Here is a 21,221-nt window from a genome sequence, read left to right as displayed (position 1 = left end):
GGCAGGCAGATTCTTAACCACTGCGCCACCAGGGAAGCCCTGGGTCCAAACTTCTATTCAGCTCCCTGTTTCCAGGTAAGGATTGTCAGGTTACTAAACATCACTAGGCCTCAACTTCGTAATCAATAGTGTTCGTAAAAATAATTACCTTCTAGGGCTGTGATGACTAAAGGAGAGAATCCATACAAAGTGCTTTGCATGGTGCCTAGATACTTACACAAAAATGAATACTTTCAAAAGTCAAGGAGCAGGAGATTTTGTACCTAAGTGGTTTATCTTATAAAGGAAGAACAATTTTTTCTTTATGATAAGATTAACAGCCCTCTACTTGTCAGTTTTTACAAATATTATTTCTAATACAATTCTGTCCTTTCTTTGTGTATTATAAGTCCTAAATTTAGCTTTAAATAGAGAAAAAAAATTCTACTGACCGCAGGAGCAGAAATTTAAATGCTAAATATTGCAAACTAATAAAAATAAACTTTAAAAACTATCCAGCTATCAACCCACTGTTCTTCAAGGGTCAAACAAAACTATGTGAGACCTCTGCTTTTAAAGAGAAGATATGCTTAATAATAAAGCTCAGAATTTATCTGGAAATGGGAAGACTCAGAGACTCCAGTCCTCTGTTTTAACGCAGTGGTGATTCTCTCCAAAGAGCATCATATTTGAAGAATAAAAATCCAGCATCATTCAAAACTGTCCGTTCAAATTGTGAAGTCTGTTATCTAAGTATACTTTTATAATATCCCATTATTTTAAACCCTAAGAGTCATGTATTAATATTATCTACTTAAAATAAGTGCCTACCACAAGCCTGGGAAAACCATGAATTCCTGACTTAGTTCTACTTACTGATTTGTAGGCTGACCTTGAAAAGACAGAAAAACTTCACCTTTACAGGATGGGGCTAGGACAGCAACCTGCCTTAAACATTTTCAGGAAGACAAACAATTACTCAATAGATTAAAGATAAAAAGGTTTTTAAAAAGCAACAAAGTCATATTCAATTAAATTCCCCCAAATGAAGGGGAAAAAAATATCACAAATGAAAGGAACAGCAGGAAGAACAAAAGGAAAAATTAATTTGAACTATTTCAATATTTGGATTCCTCCTTATATTAACACAGTCATTAAAAGCTACAGCTAAACCATCCCATAGACACAAGTTTTTACAGTTTGATTCATCCCCTTCCCAGATACTTGACCCTTTCTTTAGGTAGGTCTGAGTCTGCCATTTAAAACAAGTCCTGCAACATTTTTTGGAAACAAAGCAAAATGTTCTGTAAATAGATGAATTGTTATGCTGAGTAAACATACCAGAAGGATTTCAAATGAAAACCATGGGGACTGTAGGGGCAGTACAAAGTGTCCAAGAAGAAATTAAAGAGAAAATGACAGTAAAGTCATAAATCACATGCTTCTGTGACATGAGAATCACCCCAAGCAAACAAACTTAACGTTTGTGGGCACAGTGCAAGCTGCCACCTAAAGCAAAGGCGGAACTGGCAGAATTCGCAAAGGAATGATTTCAGCTGAAGAAATTACTATGAAAACAAAGCAAAAAGGTACTCTCAACCCAATTTCGTTTCCTCAAAAAAAATGTACCAAGGTTATGTCTGCAAAGCAACCAAATCCTCTTGTTCTATATAACCTCCTTTAGTCAAGGCACAACGGAATCATTCCAAAAGGTACAGCCTAAAAAAGTATCACTATGGAATAAAAGGATCTCAGAGCTAAAATAGGTCTCCCAAGTTATCAGATTTAGTAGTTCTTATCTTTTTGGGTGTCACAGACTTCTCTGGGAAGCAGATGAAAGTTATGCATGCTCTAAGACACACATAGGCATAGAATTCCATTTGCAAGAATTTGAAAGTTGACGAATCCTAGATGAAGAACTACGTACTCATCATGTCCTAGTCCCTCATTTTCAAAACCAGAAGTTGAACCCCAGAAAGGTTCAGGGATTTATTTGTCCAAGGTCGCAGAGCTGGTATTCAAACACCCCAGTAAGCCTGACCTACCTGAAGATGCTTTTTTGCCCCACTGTTCTCTAGAGAGAGGCTGTGGTTATCTATATCCATAAAACTCAAAAGTCACTCATGTCGTTGCCTGAATTAGTAAACTTAATGAGTTTTAGGCTAAGGATGGGAACACAGCTTCTTTTCAGACATGGAAACAACCCAACATTGTAAGTATTACGGCCTAAGCAGTCCTAGTACTTCTATGCAAATAACCATCCCCTGGGATGCTAGGCAGAAACATTAAGGTTCTTAAATCTCATCTTCACAAGCTGTGACTCAGTATTTCTGAGGCAGGGCCCTGATAGCTATTCTTTTAATAAGTACCCTGAAAGATTGTGGCTGGATGGTTCTCAAATGATATCCCACAAACGCTGGTTTAAAGCAGTGGCTCGCAAACATTTTTCATAAACTCAATCGTTTCTTCAAGCCAAGTCTTATTTAGAAACCTGGATCCATAAATAAAAGCAGAGCGGCTAGGTGGGCTCTGGAAGCCAGTTTGAAAACCACGGTCCTAGAGGCTATAGCACAGGTCATGGGACCAGGAGCTGGGCTTCACCACTCTGGGGTCTCAGTTTTCCTATTTATGAAACAGTCTGTCTAGATTGTTTCTAAATTCCCTTCCGATCCCAGTATCCGATGACCCCACAAATGTCGTTACTACCGTTACTAACAGACAACATTTAGCAGGCACTTGCTATATTCCTAGCACTGTTCTATACTTATACAATCTTTACAGTCACTCTATGAGGTTAAGTACAGTTGACCCTTGAACAACATGGGTTTGAACTGCACGGGTCTACTTATACTCGTATTTTTTTTTTTTAACAGTAAGTCCTGCAGTACAACACGATCCATGGTTGGTTGAATCCGCGGGTGCAGAACCACAGCTAGGGAGGAACCTTGTATACAGAGGGCCAACTGTGAGCTGTGACACGGGTTTTCCCCGGCCAGAAGGTTGGCCCTGCTAACCCCCGTGTTGGGCAAAGGTCGACTGTACTATTAATCTATTATACTGATGAGGAAACTGAGGCACAGAGAGGTTATGTGATAAAAACTGTGGTAAAAAATTTATATATACATTCTCTAATTTAATCTACAGCACGAACTTGGGAAGTAAGAACTGAGCTTTAGAAAGGTCATTACTTATCTAAGATCAAAGAGCAGGTGTGCCGGATTCTAAGCTCCATTCTCTTAACCAATAAATTAGCGTAGGTTGGGTCCTATGCTATACCAAAAAATCTTTTAAATGGTACCCATTTCTGTGTGGTTAATGTGGAGTTAGTGATATGCATTTATATATTCATAGAGATGGCTTAGCTCCCAAACTGGATTGTAAACACTCTGAGACCAGGGATTATTTTATAGCTTTCAATGTCCTACTCTATGAAATACTGGCTATGCATTAAGTAGGTCTTTATTCACTTAGAAGTGATCTTCTAAATCCTTTTTGTTATTAACTTGATTTTTTCCCCAATAATCCAAAGTAAACATACTGATTTCACTTAGATCAACTCTTGAAGTTAAAAAGTTCCCCTCTGAGTCAGTTGCTAGAAGGGAGAAAAAAAGACTTTTTTCAGTTTAATGATTTTACATTTGCCCTTGGGGAAAGGAATTCTATTTTGGTATTAATAAGTATCTCTTTCCAGGCACTTCTTTCTCAACGCTTCTTGCCATTTTTCATTGTATCAAATGATAGGTTACAGACTGAAAGTAAGCAGATGCTTAAAGACAAGAACGGAAAATCCTGCAAGGTGCTGATGATACCTACTTACGCCACTTGAAAATATCGGTTCGACATTTCACAGGAAGTGGTGCTCATTAAGTAGTATTCCTCAAACACTTAGCAAAAAATAATGACGACAAATAATTTTTGTTAAATACCATTTTAATTTTGGACATGCTCAGCTTGTGGTCAGGTACACCATCACCTTCCACCTATGATTCCTTCCCCACATATTTGAAATTGGACACCTAGGATCACTTCAGACCTCCCCTGCTCATTTTAGCTCCATGGTTCCACCAGCAGCCCTATGAGAGCTGTAATTTCCCAGTCGTGGCCTACTTTAAGCATACTTTGGAGACGCGTATGAATCTAACATTTATATAAATCCATACAACATAGATAACACTCATCGTAATAAGAAATGGTCTCTAAACTTTGACAGAACAGACCATCTACAGCAATGGTTCTTAAACCTCCTTTAAGGAATGTCTTTAAAATGTAGATGCCTGGAGCCCTTGCTCAGACCTACGGAATCCGCGGGACCTAGACACCTGTGAATTTCGTAAGCGCGCCAGGTGATTACGATGCTGCACAGGGGTGCACATCCTCACTTCGTTCATCGAACACACATTTCATGGGTGCCTTTTATTGATACTAAATTTCAAATATAAACATTTTCTTTTCAATATAGTTTCTTGGGTCACAAACTAACAAGCAACTTGAGGAAAAAGATCACGATGTTTTGAAAGAAGTCCTTCGCCCCCTCACCCCATCCTCACACCTAGCTGGCCATACAGGAGGCAAATGTTGCCTTGCTTCGGTCACCAGCCCCTCAAATAGCACATGTTGATACATCTTCAGGTACTGCACCAGAGGATTTTTTTAAACCTGGACTTTTTAAACCAAAGAAATCTGCATGGGGGTGTGTGTGTGTATGTGTATTCTTAATTCTGCATTGAGACTAAGCTAGCAAGACTCAGATTGTAGCATTAAACTTCTGTTTTGAAGTCTGTCTATGAACCCAAAACATATAAACCAGGAAGTGTCTATCAACATAGGGAAGATATGTATCTCAACAAATATACTTTTCTTTCTTTTCTACATACCACAATCCTCATTTCTTTTCTATTCTCACATCACCTCTGTTCTCTAGACAATATTCAAATAACTGAGTGCCACTTGGCTCTTTTGAACCAGGAACTTACAAAACTGCTTCTCAAACTTTGTTCATCCTGAAAGCACACACTGTAGCTCAAATGAGCATGTACCATCACCGCTAGATGGTGAGAGCTGGGAGGAATGCATTTCAGATGCCGTGTTATGCTCTCCCTCTCTGTGGTCTGCATCTCAAGAGAAGCATGGCACAAAGCTGGCAGTGACCAAGGGGCACCAATGTAAAACAGCTTTTGCTAAGGGAAGAGTTCCAATGTGGCGGATACGGGAGATGAGTCTGGTTAACATTTGGGCAACAAATGACAGCAACTGTGTTCATTGGGGGAGCAAACACCCACCTGCATGTGACAGGGTCTTCGAGCTGTTGGAAAGGGGAGGAGGACCATCTCAGATCCCCTTTTGTTAGGCTCGTTAGGGAAGAGTAGGAAGGCATGTAGAGGGGAAATAAAACACGCTTAAGAGATAATGGGGAACAAGCTAGTGCTGGCGCATCAGCACACAGAGAACTCACAGTGTCCTTCACTGCCTGTGAAGGAGATGAAAAGACCAGCAAAGAAACAAAGTCACTTCAGTGGGGTGCAACGGGCCAACTTTACCAACGAGATGCTCCATGACCTTAAGTATCTCCCCACCTGCTCTCTATAAACTCTTTAGAATAACTCGGTGAGTTCTCTCCTGGTCTTCAAAAGATACTAATTTGGGGCAAGAAAAAAAACCTTTTTCAAAAAGTACAACAAAAAGAGTCACAGCATTTGAAAGCGTTCCTTACTTACCAACTTTGTAACGTCTTTCACATCATCAGTCACACGGTTCCTGCAGATCCCTTGAGTTTTGACGAGAGGATTAAATAGGAGCAGTTGAAGATAAATGCAAGTGATAATCCAAGTCTAAATCAAGACAGAAAAAATGCCAGTGATCAGTGAAAATCTGTAGTCACTCAAACTATTAACAATTAACATCTTCTGCCTTAATATGGAAAAAAGAATCTACTTTTTTTTTAATGCTAATGGATTAAATACAATTAGATGTAATTAGATGCTGAGCATTCAAACGATGCTGACCAAATTTTTAAAAAATTCTCAGTTAAAATATGGTTTAGATTTTTCATTTCAATGACAGTATTGTTAACTTTTGTCAAAAGTTTTCTATGGGCAATTCTCCAATGGCAATTAGGAATTAACTCGTAGCAACATGTAAAGGATTTATCACTTAAGGTGTTTTCTAAAAACTAGGGAATGCATACAGTTCATACCTGAAGGCACTAAAAGAAAGTTTCTCTGCTTTAAATGTAGACTGTTTGGCAAGTAGCAGCAAAACCCTGAGCAGTGCTTTAATCCAATAGTCTAATAGTACACCCAGTTAAAGTGAGGGAGAGAGAGAGATATTTAGATCTAGGACAGAATTTAACCTAATTTGTGAGACATCAAAAGAATCATTGTTTTGAATCACAGCTTTTCATCCACTTAATAAAGAAAAATATTTTCTTAGTCAATGGGAAGACATTCTTGAATGCTAGCGTGAACACACACACACACCCACCCCTACCTCTCTTGCAAAATAATTCTTTCAACCATGTAAAATAGTTACCTTTGTGCATTGCTTTTTTTTTTTTTCTTATTACACTATATTTTATGTTTTTAAAACATCTGGGCATCTATTTTTTTTTTTCTTCAGTATCCTTACAACGCATAACAGCACCTTGAATTTAAAAAGCTCTTAATAAATATTTGCTGGATGAATCAGTGACCAAGGTAAAAAAAAAATGCTTCAAATTTGATACCTATTTATTGAGCATGTATTATGAGACAGGGACTGAGCCAGTCACTAGAGAAACAAAGGTGGTAAGACACCCTTGAAATGCAGATGCAGGTAAACAGTAACACCCACACCCCGTGATAAATGCTTTGGGAACTCAGAGGAAGAAACAACTAATCAATGAATGTTAAGGGAGAGAACTCAGGGCAGAAAGACAGTGCCAAGAAAAGCCAGAGAGAAAATGTGACTCTGCCTGGATTTTTGAGGACAAAAGAGGAATTTGCAAGAATTGACAAGGAAGAGTCTTCCAGGAAAATAAACAGCATGAGCAAAGACATGAAGATGTGAAGATATTTTAAAATGTGAGAGTTCTTTTAAGAGTTAACATTCATCTATGGCATCTTAAAATTACACAAAGGCCCATCTGTGCATGGCTAGAAATCTTTCCTATGTGTTATGTAACCAGCCATGCGTTAAGTGGAACTGGGTTATTATTTTCAATTAATATCTGCAAGCTAAATAGATATTACCCTGGACCAAGTTACGATTATCATTTACTAAAATTTACAAGACTACCATGCTACCTGCATAGATAATAGTGGCTTGTAAACAAAACTAAAACCCTTTTATTGTTTTACCATTGTAATCTATGTATTTTAGCAGTAATCCTGCTTAATTTTGTGTAAGGCTACTTTGAGCATGGTGGGGTCCCACTCGTCATAGCATCATCTCCCTTGGATCAAAATGAAGACTAAGTTGTGTAAATGACTTGTTTGGAAGATTCTTCTTTTTGGACAATCCCAACACATACAATAACTTAGTCTCCCTTCAAGTATGTAAATATAATTGCTTAAACTCAAGCTTTCTTTTATATTGTCATTGCTAAGACCTAACCCTCCCTTGGAATATACTTCTCCAAGATCCTCTTTCATGACATGATTTTGGAATCCTCCCTAAAGATCTCTGTCAATGGCCCATGTCATTAATAACCATATTCATATAGCTCTAAGAAATATAAAGGCACATGTGGAGGAGAGGGAACTGGATGAAGGTGGTCAAAAGATACAAACTTCCAGTCATAAGATAAATAAGTACTAGGGATATAGTGTACAACATGATACATATAATTAACACTGCTGTATGTTCTATGTGAAAGTTAGTAAGAGAGTAAATCCCAAGAGTTCCCAACACAAGGGAAAAAAATGCTCATTTCTTTCACTTTCTTTTTTTATTTATTATTTATTTATTATTTTTTGGGGGTACACCAAGTTCAATCATCTGTTTTTATACACATATCCCCGTATTCCCTCCCTCCCTTGACTCCCCCCCCCACCCTCCCTCAAGTCCCCCCCACCCTCCCCGCCCCAGTCCTCTAAGGCATCTCCCATCCTCGAGTTGGACTCCCTTTGTTATACAACAACTTCCCACTGGCTATCTATTTTACAGTTGGTAGTATATATATTTCTGTGCTACTCTCTCGCTTCGTCTCAGCTTCCCCTTCACCCCCCGCCCCCTCCCAAACCTTGCGTTCTCCAGTCCATTCTCTGCACCTGCATCCTGCCCATTTCTTTAATTCTGTATCTTTATGAGATGGCAGATGTTCACTGATCTTAACATGGTAATCACTACACGATGTGTGTAAGTCAAATCATTATGCCGCACGCCTTAAACTTACACAGTGCATGTGTCACTTACATCTCAATAAGTCTAGACAAAAAAAAAGAAACATCAGGGCAGAAATTCTGTTGACTTTTCTTCGCCATGTCTTATGCCTGACACTGAAGAAACCACACAAACATTTGTTCACTCATTCATTCAGCGAATATTTATTAACCACCTAATGCTACTGTGTGCCAGGCACTTTCTAGATGCTGGGGATATAGTAAAAAAAAAAAAAAAAAAAAAAATCCCAGCCCTCATGAAGCTTAGCTTCTAGTGAGGGAAGGCAAACCATAACCAATAAACATAATAAATAACAGACTACATAGTATGTTGAAGGTGTGCTATGAAAAAAGAAAAATTAGGTCACGCTAAAGAGGATTGGGATTATAATGCCTACTCTGCTCTACTAGCAGCATGATCTTAGGTTTAAAGTGACAATCACAGTCATGAGGCTTCACCCAGCACCAAGTGTACTACTGAGCTTCAAGAAAGGATACGGGAGAGGTAACAAAAGGGCAGGCATAGCAGAGCTCACAACTGACTCCCGGGCGGTCTCTAATGTCCATGTATCACTACACCCTTGGGGTGTGTGGCAATGACTCACGATGTTGGGTGGGCAGGACCACTTCTTAGGCTTATATCTTGCTAGTTGAGTAGCCCCTTCAGGGACATGCCATGAGCTGCCATTCATTCTCCATCACAGGTACCTCTCACCAGTACCAGTCTCAACAATAAAATGCATACTGGTGATCGTTCTGCTACCTAGTAACTTCAGCAGGATTCTCTTGGGTGAAGTATAGGTATACTCCTGTCAATTGCTTGAGTTCTTGATACAAAGAGGATGACAGAGAGGGTCAAATCCCCAGGCATCCCTGAGTCTAGAAAAAAAGTCACAATACCAGCTGTTAACCCCGCCTCTCTTTCCCCAGAGACTGCAATATGTGGGGAAACAGCTTGAAATATTAAATAGAATGATATTTGGTGGGGCCTCACTGGGAAGGTAATGTTTTACCAAAGATTAGATGGAGCTAAGGGAGTTATCCAGGCAGATGTATGTGGGAGAGTATTACAGACAGAGAGAGAAGCTAGTGCAAAGGCCCTAAAGTCTATTTTGTTGTTGTTGTTGTTTTCAATTGAATCTTTCAAGATATTTTATTATAAAAGTAATATATTATCATTACCAAACATTTGGAGAATAAAAAAGAAACCTACTTGGAATGTCACTACCCTGAAAACTTTTAGAAAGTATATCTTTTTTTCCCTCCTCATTATAAAAGAAATGTATACTCATTGATTCAAGGAATCTGCTTTATTTAAGGAACAGCCAGAATAAACCAGGGGGCAGTGAAGATGATAATGTCAGAGAGAACAGAGAGGCCAGATCATGCAGGGTCTTGTATACCCAATCTGGACTTTTGACTTTTACTGTGAATGAAAAGGGATTCATTGCAGGATTTTGAGCATAGGAGAGAGAAGACATATTTAAAAAAATTTTTTTTTAAAGACTTTGGTAGTTTCTTACAAAACAGAACATCGTATTACCATATGATCCAGCAATCATGCTCCTTGGTTCTACCCCAAGGAGCTGAAAATATGTGTCCACACAAAAACCTGCCCACTGAGTTTTATAGCAGCTTATTCAAAATTGCCAAAACTTAGAAGCAACCAGGATGTCCTTCAGCAGGTGAACAGATAAATAAACTGTGGTATATCTGGTGAATGGACTTTTACTCAGCACTAAAAATAAATGAGCTATGAATCCATAAAAAGACACAGAGAGAACAAATGCATATTACTAAGTGAAGAAGCCAATCGGAAAAGGCCACACGCTGTTTTGATTCCAACTACCATGACATTCTAGAAAAGGCAAAACTATGGAAACAGTAAAAAGATCGGTGGTGGCTAGGGGCTGCCTCTGCTTGGAGAGTACAGAGGATTTTTAGGGCAGTGAAAGTACTCTGTGATTCTATAATTGTGAATACATGTAATCTTACATTTGTCTAAACTCATAGAATGTACAGCACCAAGCATAAACCCTAGTGTAGACTACCAGCGTTGGGTGATGAAGATGTGTCAACGTAGGTTCATCAACTGTAACAAATGCACCAGGCTGGTGGGGGATTGTTGATAATGGAGGAGGCCATGCATGTGGGGGCAAGGGACATTGGGGAAATCTCTGTAGTTTCCTCTCAGTTTTGCTATGAACTGCTCTAAAAATATAAATTATCACCATCCCTCCCCCCCCCCAAAAAAAAAAGATCACTTTGATTGCTGTGACATTAGGCTAACAATAGGTAGGAACAGAGTATCAATTTGGGGCTATGTAATCCGAGTAAGAAAGTGTTGTAGCAGTGCATTGCCCAGAGGTGGTTAGATTCTGAATGCTCCTGGAGATTGAGCCAAGAGGACTTCCTGACAGTTGACAGTGCTTTGAGAGAGAGTCAAAGATGACTCCAAGGATTCTGGTCTGAGCAACTGGAAGGATGGTGTTGCCATCAACTGATATGGGGAAGGCTGAGGGGTAGAGAAGGTTTGGGGGCCAGATCTGGAGTTAAGTGTTGGGTGTGCTCAGTCTGAGATGTGTTTGAGATATCCTAGATATGAAACTAGGTCAGGATATTTGAATCTGGTTGAGGAGGGAAGTTTGGGCTGGATATACAGATATGACAGCTTTTGATATATAAATGGAATTTTAAGCAAAAGAGTGGATGCGACCATCAAGGCAGTGAGTACAAATAGAAAAAAGAACAAAGAACTGGGTCCTACAGCGCTCTGACCTTAAGAAGTCTGGCAAAAGATTTAGAACACACAAAGGAGCCTGAGGAGGAGCAGGAACCCAAGTTAGAAAAAAGGAAAAAGTAAAAGTACCTTATGGAGAAGGTTAAACTATGAACTACGTCAAATACTCGTAATAGGTCAAGTGAGATGAGGACTGAGAACTGATCAAATTGGATTTAGCAGCGTAGAGGTCACTGGTGACATTAACAAGAGCGGGTTTTTTTTTTTTAATGAATTAAAAAAAATTTTAATACATCTTTATTGGACTATAATTGCTTTACAATGTTGTGCTAGTTTCTGCTGTACAACAAAGTGACTCAGCTATATGTATACATATATCCCCATACCTCCTCCCTCTTGGTCCTCCCACCCTCTTCCCTATGCCATTCCTCTAGGTTGTCACAAAGGACCGAGCTTATCTCCCTGTGTATGCAGCAGCTTCCCACTAGCTAGCTGTTTTGCCTTTGGTAGTGTATATATGTCAATGCTACCCTCTCACTACGTCGCAGGTCCCCGCCCCACCCCTGTGTCCTCTAGTCTGTTTTCTACATCTGTATCTTTATTCCTGCTCTGCCACTTGGTTCATCAGTACCATTTTTCTAGATTCCATATATATGTGTTAGCATAAGGTATTTGTTTTTCTCTTTCTGATTTCACTCTGTATGACAGAACAAGAGCATTTTTACTGAAGCAGTTTGGGAAAGGCCAGGCAGGAGTGGATTTGAGAGAGCATGAGAGGTGAGTGATTAAAAACAGTGCATATAGACAGCTCTCTTAAAGAGGTGTCCTTCAAATGAGAGCAAATAAATAAATGAACAAAGAAATAAAAACAAAGTGAGACAGCAGCTGGTGAGGAATGAGGTTGGAGTGAAGGGAGAGTCTTATTTATAAGATGGTAGACATACCAGGATGTCCATATGCCTATGGGGCTGACCCAGTAGGAGGTGCACGTGGCACTGTGGGTCAGAACAGAGGAGCATCAGAGCAATGTCCTTGAGAAGACAGGAAGGGGTGAGCTCCTGCTCTCAAGCATAGGGCCTGGTCTTGAGTAGAGTACATAGTGTAATTCATCAGTACCATCCTGCTCTCAAGCACAGGGCCTAGTCCTAAGTAGAGTACATACTGTAGTTCATCAGTACCATCCTGCTCTCAAGCATAGGGCTTGGTCTTTTTTTTAAATTAATTAATTAATTTTATTGGCTGTGTTGGGTCTTTTTTGCTGTGCGCGGGCTTTCTTTTAGTTGCGGTGAGTGGGGGCTACTCTTCTTTGTGGTGCACGGGCTCCTCATTGCCATAGCTTCTCTTGTTGCGGAGCATGGGCTCTAGGCGCGTGGGCTTCAGTAGTTGCAGCACATGGGCTCAATAGTTGTGGCTCACGGGCTTAGTTGCTCCACGGTATGTGGGATCTTCCTGGAGCAGGGATCAAACTGTGTCCCCTGCATTGGCAGGTGGATTCTTAACCACTCTGCCACTAGGGAAGCCCTGGGCCTGGTCTTAAGTAGAGTACATACTGTAGTTCAACAGTACCATCAGGCAGATTGTCTGAATGTGTGTGCAGATGTTTGTGCTTTCTGAACAATATGGTGAATAATAGCTTCCACTTATTGAATATTTACTATGTACCAAACATTTTGTCTGGCTTATTACAAACAAAATTTAAGTTTCATCTATCCTAATTTTGAAGATGAAGAAACTGAGGTAGAGAGAGATTCGGTGACTTCTAAGTGGTAAGATCAGGATGAAAACTCAGGTCTGTCCAATTCAAAATCCTGTCCTCTTCATCACCTCGTACCTTCACAGCACTCCAAGAAAGCTGTTACATCATTGGTGAGGACTCTGACACCATCTCTCTAAGACTTAAATAATTTTCAAATATCCTGCATATGGAGACAAGTTTGTTCCTTAATTCCAAACCAAACCTGAATATTGTACATTTTTCAGAATGTTTAATTTTTTAATTTTTATATGTTCTTTGATAGTTTAAAATATATATTAATACAGACTTCTATAATAATTGCAAAATAATTTCACCAGGGCAGCATTTTTTTTTGGGGGGGGGGTCAGTTATATACAAACATCTGTAAAGATGATTTAGCTCAATTTATTAGAGTCTTTTTGGTCAGAACTAAACTTAAATCTGTTAATACATTCAAATATCCCTGAGAGTACGTAAATTGGTGCAGCCGCTATAGAAAATAGTATGGAGGTTCCTTGGAAAACTAAAGATAGAGTTGTCATAGGATCCTTCAATCCCACTCCTGGGCATATATCAGGAGAAAACTATAATTTGAAAAGATACATGCACCCCAATGTTCGTTGCAGCACTATTTACAATAGCCAAGACATGAAAACAACCTAAATGTCCATCAACAGATGATGGATAAAGAAGATGTGATACATATACACAATGGAATATTACTCAGCCATAAAATAGAACGAAATGATGCCATTTGCAGCAACATGGATGGACCTAGAGGTTGTCATACTGAGTGGAGTAAGTCAGACAGAAAGACAAACACCAGATATCACCTATATCTGGAATCTAAAATATGACAGAAATGAATTTATCTATGAAACAAAAACAGACTCACAGATACAGAGAACAGACTTGTGGTTGCCAAAGGTGGGGGTAGGTGGGGATGGGTGGAGTGGGAGTTTGGGATTAGCAGATGCAAACTATTATATATAGCGTGGATAAAAAACAAGGTCCTACTGTATAGCACAGAGAACTACACTCAATATCCTGTGATAGACCATAATGGAAAGGAATATGAAAAAGAACGTGTGTGTGTATGCGCGCGCGCACGTATAAATGAATCACTTTGCTGTACACCTGAAATTAACATATTATAAATCAACTATACTTCAATAAAATAAATTTTTTAAAATTGAAAATAAAAACAAATATCCCTGAGAAACTTATATTTCATGAAGCTCTTTATTTTAAAGCTATTAAGTAAATTGATAATTTCATTCTGTACATACAGTTGACCCTGGAGCAATGCAGGATTCATCCACGTGTAATTCACAGTCAGCCCTCCCTATCCCTGGTTCCTCATCATCCGGGGATTCAACCAACCTGGGACCATGTAGTACTGTATTTACTATTGAAAAATATCCACATATAAGTGGACCCATGCATTTCAAACTCATGCTGTTCAAGGGTCAAGTACTTTGCTACTGATGAGTATCCACCTTTTATAAAATTCAATCATTCACTCAGGCATAACTAAATATTAGAATGGAGAAGCAGTCAAGGTAGCAATGTACTGAGAATTCTACACAGCAGTAGTAATACCTCCCTATCAGCATTCTCGGAAGAGGGCCAAAATGAAGAGCTTACTTCTTTAAATGGAAAAGTATTTTTTCCATATTATTCTATGGAGAAATCTTTCTAATATATAGTACACACACTTCCCTGATTTCCTAAACAGTGGCTGGAAATATTAAACTTTGCTTCTCTTGGATGATTCATTTTCATCAAATGAAGGGAAGACTAAATGAAATAAGCCAGACACAGAAAGACAAATATCATAAGATCTCACTTATATGCGGAATCCAAAAAAAAAGAAAAGTCAAACTCACAGTAACAGTAAAACAGAAAGGTGGCTGGGGGTAGAGGAAAATAGGGAGATATTGATTAAAGGGTACAACCTTTCAGTTAGGCGATGAGTGTTCTTAAGCCCTAATGTACAGCATTTTGACTACAGCTGATAATACTACATTGTTTCCTTGAGATCTACTCTCAGGAAATTTCAAGTGTTCTCATCTCACACACACAAAAGAGTAACAGTGGAGAGTTTGATTGTGGTCATTTCACAATGTATCCATACATCAAAACATCCCATTGTACACCTTAAATACATACAATTTTATTTGTCAGTCATACCTCAATAAAGCTGGGGGGGCGGGAGCAGGGAAGTATTTTGGTTACATAGCTGTATCTGTCCTCCTCCAAGGAGCTCCAAATTACTGTACTTGTTTGAATGACTGTTTTTGCAGTTATTATTTTTGCTGGTTCGTTTCTAGTTTACCTATTTCTCCCATACTGTCTGGTCATTATTTGTAACATATTTTTACTGTTAACATGCCAATCTCTATCCTTCTGTAGTCCCCAAGGCAAACACAACACATGGCCCATGGCAGGTGCTTACAGCAGGCAGAGTAATGACAAAAACAGCCACGCCTTAGTTCTCGGGATTTATGAATATATTGCCTTATATGGCAAAATGGACTTTGCAGATGTGATTAAGCGCAGGACCTTGACATGGAGAGATTATCCTGGATTCTCTGAGTCCCATCTAATCACGTGGGTCCTTACAAACTGAGAACATTTCTAGCTCTGGTCAGAGAGATGCAATGATGGAAGAAGGGTCAGAAAGATGTGACATGATAAGGACTTGATTTGCCACTGCTGGCACTGAAGATGGAGGAAAGGGGCCAGAAGTCAAGAAATGCAAGTGGCTTCTAGAAGCTGAAATAAGGCAAGGGAACAATCTCCCTTAGAGCCTTCAGGAAGGCACACAGTCTCATCGACACCTTGCTTTTAGCCCAGTAAGCCCCATTTTGGACTTCTGTATCTCCAAAACCATAATATCATAAGTCTGTATTGTTTTAGGTCACTAAATTGGTGGTAGTGTGTTCCAACAGCAATAGAAAAATACATCGGAGCTCAATAAACTTTCTGGGTGAATTAATGAATGAATGGAGCAGTGTGTGATGCACAAGCTGTTCCTAGTAAGGAAAATATACTGCCCTGTCGGCATCCTGGGCCCCCAACGCCTGCTTTAAGCAAAGCAGCTCAGTTTTTTTTTTTTTCCCCTGTTCTATTTGTTCATGCTTCTGAGTACGATTTTCTTCGAACAAAGGTTTCCAAGGGCAAGAAAGAAAAAAAGCTCACGCTTCTGAAAACCGGTAGTGTGATGGCAGGATACAGAAGACAGATCCTTAAAACCTCTGAGCCCCTCACCGTGTGACCTCAAACAAGCCAGTGAATCCTTCTGAGTATCTGTTTATCAGTCTCTAAAACGAGAATCATTTTGGCCTTACCCATTCACGGAGTGGTGGTGAGAAGCAAATGAAAACTTTTCAAACCATGGGGGCTGTGCAATGATTTGTTGTGTGGATTATAGGTTTTGGGATTGTCTAGGAAATCAGGGAAAGTGCTTCAAAATCATACAAATAAGAGAGTCCGGGAAAGGACTTTATAGACTCAATCTTGCATGCACAGAGTCTGACCTTTAGTACGTGGGTATTTTGATGCTGATTTTGGGGTCAGATGCCTTTTCCAATTTATTTCTTAGTTCTCAACTGTGTTGAGAATAGCTTCAGTTAATAGACTATTGACTTCCAATGAAGTGAGGTGTTCTAATATATCGACAAAATATTTATCTTTGTTTTCTCTCTCTTCCTCTTTCTCTAACTTCTGGAAACTCCAACAAGGGTGTGTGGGTGCCTGAACGTGTGGGCGGGTGTGCACACACACACCCTACTAGAGATAGAAAGCTGAAGCAAAATGTCCCTGCCTTTGTGACTTCTGCTCTAAAAATGTATCTTTTCAGTTTGGGTAATCATCTCTGTTTTTTCTGTAACACTCTCTGCTTCTGCCTATGACATTTTTCTTTGGCTACTTTGTTTTAGCATCGTACAACTTTTCTCTCTAGGTCACGCTTGTTGTGTGATAACCTCTCATTTCACGATAACCTTTCACTGTACAGACATTAAACGAATCTTATTGTCGGCAGGTCTAGATTTTTTTCATTTAGAGGCATGCGTCAAAAGTGTCCCCCACGTACTCCCCACAACACAAAATTCCAATAACCCTTTCATTGCTATTGCCTTCAACTTATTTACATGATGAAAAAACTAATGAGAAATCTGTATGCACTGTTGGAACTAAAATATGCAGTAGAAACAGTCTCAGTGGAGGGAAGTAATAGTGACTCAATTGTGAATGACATATAGCAGGTCTCTTTCTGGGAGCAGGTTTTAACAGTGGCCAATAGTACTGAAAAGGGACTTTAAAAGGGAAACTTTACAGGAAGATGAAGCTGGAGACCATGAAGGCAAAGGTCTTACCTACACTTCATTTTTGTTGAGACCCAGTCTCCACTGACCCCCGTGGAATATTCAGCCATTCATCAATTCTTCCTGAGCATAACAGCCTTCCTTACAACCGAAAGCCACATGCCAGAGAAAGGGGCTGCAAAGCCCCCCGAGAGCAAACTATTTACTTGATCTGAACATGTGTTATTACACAGAAGTCAGGTTGCAGACTCCTTTTCTTTAGCAGAGACTAACATGCAGGCAGCCCGAGAACATCAGGGCAACATATGCTGTCCGGGAAACTGTAAGATTGGATTTCAATCTTCTGAACTTGGAAAAAAACCCAACTTTTCTATGAACATGAGAAGTGGTTTTAACATATGCACTGCCAGGGTCCACCTTACAGACTTCTCAAAGTCGCAAAGGTAAGCGGGGCATCTGGGTAGATCACTGTCGTCATGCAGAGAGCTACAAAATGGTATAAGGACTGCCCCGAACAAAACAGCAGCTGCTGCCAGAAACAACATTCATCTCCTCTTCAATCTCGCCTGCCAGCTAGCCACGTAGGCAGTTCCCTTGTAGCCCACATGTGCTTTGGAAGAGAGCCAACTGGCTCAGCTACCCAGAACCAGGAAAGCAAGTTACCAAGATACAGGTATAGAAATTAGTCCTGAGTTCAGATTTTCTGAGGTCAAATGAACCACACCCTGTAAAAATAATTTTAACCTAAAGCAACAGATCATCATTTAATTCTATGACTTCTTCCTTCAGATTTTTTATTGCTCAACAAGATTTTACCATTCAACATTATAAAGGAAATACCTAAGCATCCTACACTGACTCAAATTCTTCTCTACTGATTGTTTAGTAATCTTGAAGGGGAAAAGGAAACCACAGATTGGTTGTTTTAACTGCTATCAGGAAAGGAAATGTTAACAGGCCAATTAAGAGAAACAAACCAGCTTGAAGTCCAAGTTGGTCCACTAAAATCCTGTAAAGATACTCACTCTTCTGCCTCTCTCGATGCAAATCTTTTTGTGCAGTAGAACAGTTGGAAATATGGGTTAAGTATGCTCTTATAACAAAATCTGGACATCCTAGAAATGAATTGCTTAATAGAAAAAGGCAGACAATGGCTTTAAAGTAAAAGGAGAATTCAAGGATTTCAAGGTATTCAATCTATAAGGAAAAAAGGGGGGGGAGGGCATGGAATCACCCTGTGACAGTTCATCCTTACTCCAAGTGTAAATGCTGTCCAATGGGGGAAATGATTCATATATTGACTCCTACTAAGGACCACACATAGCAGTCTGCAGACCTTATTTCATATGACCTTCCCATCAACCAGGTAGATTATTATCACCCCACTTTGTAGGTGAGTAAAACACGATTCAATGAGATTAAGTAACTTGTTTATGGCCACTCTGCTAGTAAATCCCCAGACTGAGTTTATTCTTTTAATTTAATTTTATTGAAGTATAGTTGATTTACAATGTTTTAGGTATACAGCAAAGTAATTCAGTTGAATATATATATTCTTTTCCATTCTTAGGTTATTACAAGATACTGAATACAGTTCCCTGTGCTATACAGTAGGTCCTTGTAGTTTATCTATTTTATACATAGTAATGTACATCTGTTAATCCCAAATTCCTAATTTATCCCTCCCCTCCTTTCCCCTTTTGTAATCATGTTTGTTTTCTGTCTGTGAGTCTATTTCTGTTTTGTTAATAAGTTTCCTTGTAATTTTTTTTTTTTAGATTCCACATATCAGTGATCTCATGATATTTGTCTTTGTCTGACTTACTTCACTTAGTATGATAATCTTTAGGTCCATCCATGTTGTTGCAAATGGCATTATTTCATTCTTTTTTATGGCTGAGGAATATTCCATTGTGTGTGTGTGTGTGTGTGTATGTGTATATCTCATGTCTTCTTTATCCATCCATCTGTTGATGGACATTTAGGTTGTTTCCAAGTCTGGGCTCTTGTAAATAGTGCTATAATGAACACTGGGGTGCATGTATCTTTTTGAATTATAGTTTTCTCAGGGTATATGCCGAGAAGTGGGATTGCAGGATCATATGGCAATTCTATCTTTGGTTTTTTGAGGAACCTCCATACTGTTTTCCACAGTGGCTGTACCAATTTATATTCCCACCAAGAGTGTAGGAGGGTCCCCTTTTCTCCACACCCTCTCCAGCATTTATTATTTGTTGAATTTTTGCTGATGGCCATTCTGACTGGTGTAAGGTGATACCTCATTGTAGTTCTGATTTGCATTTCCCTAATAATCAGTGATGTGGAGCATCTTTTCATGTGCCTGTTGGCCATCAGTATGCCTGGACCAAGTTTAAATCAAGACTAGAAAGAAAACCACTGGGCCAATCAGATAATAAAATTGACTTCATTTATATCTAATGAACAATTAAATTTTATTTACAATGCCTATGCAGTGGACAGCATACAGGTCTCTTTAACTGCATCTGTTTCTAACTGAAACAACAATGTCACATTGTGACTAGGCTGGGTAAATAAGTAGTGCAGGTAAATCAGGTTATACTTGCCGTAGCTTAAAAAAAACTGCATAGCTAGAGGGAGGGGAGAGCTCAGAAAATGAAGTGATAAGTTGTTCCTTCTGATAAAAAAAAATTGAGCGCTTTCAGACTTCTAAGAAGAGCTCCTTATTCATCCGACAGACGCCTATGGAGTACCTGATAATTACAAAAGGTAAAGATACAGAAGATATGGTCATGGCCTCAGGGAGCTCAAGGTCTTGGGGAACACAGCAGGGTGATCGACTGTCCAAGAGGGGAAGGGCCCAGAGGGACAGCTAAACCTGACTTTGGGGTCAAGGAGGGAGAGTAGGGGAGGGGCTCAGAAATAGCTTCTGGGAGGAGGAGACCTCTTTTCCAAAGGTGAGTGGAAGGTAGCCAGGTCAAAGGGAGCTGGGGCGAAGACCCCTGACAGAGAAAGTAAAGGAGCAGGTGCCCGCAGAAGTGAGGGAAGGAGGCATTTTCGGAGATGTTCATGTTTATGACCCAAGTGAAAACTGAGTTTCAAGGAATAAGCAGCAATAGATAAGGCTAGAAGGATATGCAGAGGCCCTCCTAATTTTGCTAACTGATTTGGATTTTTATCTTAAAGGCACTGGGGAGCTCCTGATGGACTTTAAGCAAGGAGTATCGCGATCTGATTTATTTTTGAAAAGTTTATCAGTCACTGGAATGAAGGACAGATGGGGTGAGGGGGGGCAGGCAACAAGCCTAGGGGCAGGAGGTCCGTTAGGAGGTCAATGAGGTCAGCCAGAGGCCACATGAGGAGGGCCTTAGCTAGCAAATGGCAGGGGGAATGGATAGAGACAAGGTCAAGAGGATGTAGAAGTAAGTAGAAAGGAAGAACCTGGGTGACGGACAGAAAGCAGGTTCGCTTTGGGGCGGGGGGGGGGGGGGCTCACAAATGACTTCCGTGCTCCAGTTTAGGGGACTGAGGCAGAAGTGGCGCTGCTGCCTGAGCCAGGATATGTAGCCGAGGTGGCAGCTGGAATTGGAAGTTATCACCCAAACCTCTGGAGAACAGCATCATGCAAGAAGGAGGAAGAATTCTCTGCGTAGGAGACGAGAGAATGAGCAGCCAAATACACGCGAGGCCAATCAGTTGCTGTGGGGATACTGTGGCCAATCAAAAAAGTACAAAAGGGAGAGAATAACCAATAAAACGAGCCCTAAAAGATGTCAACCTGCTGGCTGTTGAAGAGGACTTAATGGAGGTGACCTTGATGAGGACCGTTTCCGTGGAGTGAGACCATGAAGGACGGACTCTAGGGGTCAATGAGAGTGAGGGAATTTCAAGGGCATACTACGACAGAGAGTGGGTCATGTCTGGAAGGGCTAGAAAGTTAACTTCAGTCTTGGCAGGTGAGAAGAAGCATCTCTGAAAGAATGGGGCTAAAGTGATAAACCAAGCCTTCTTCCTCCTTCAATAGCCTCTGCATGGGGAGCTCACTTGTGGTTAAGGAACACCAGGTTAGCTCAGAGACTGTGCCCCTGTGTGAAAACAAC

The 21,221-nt window shown here is 40.0% G+C and overlaps 1 protein-coding gene across 2 annotated transcripts in view; it reads right to left on the bottom strand.

Annotated features, from left to right (window-relative positions):
* The window catches only part of KITLG (KIT ligand), a 92,114-nt gene that overhangs the window by 48,256 nt on the left and 22,637 nt on the right, over nucleotides 1-21,221 (bottom strand). For both annotated transcript variants that reach the window (XM_057742877.1, XM_057742876.1), the window contains exon 2: nucleotides 5,694-5,807. In XM_057742877.1, coding sequence (XP_057598860.1) covers nucleotides 5,694-5,807 — 114 coding nt within the window. The remainder of the gene's footprint in view (nucleotides 1-5,693; nucleotides 5,808-21,221) is intronic.

The sequence above is a fragment of the Hippopotamus amphibius genome, chromosome 7 (assembly GCF_030028045.1).
Source record: "Hippopotamus amphibius kiboko isolate mHipAmp2 chromosome 7, mHipAmp2.hap2, whole genome shotgun sequence".
NCBI lineage: Eukaryota > Metazoa > Chordata > Mammalia > Artiodactyla > Hippopotamidae > Hippopotamus > Hippopotamus amphibius.
This window is presented reverse-complemented; position numbering and strand designations above follow the sequence as displayed.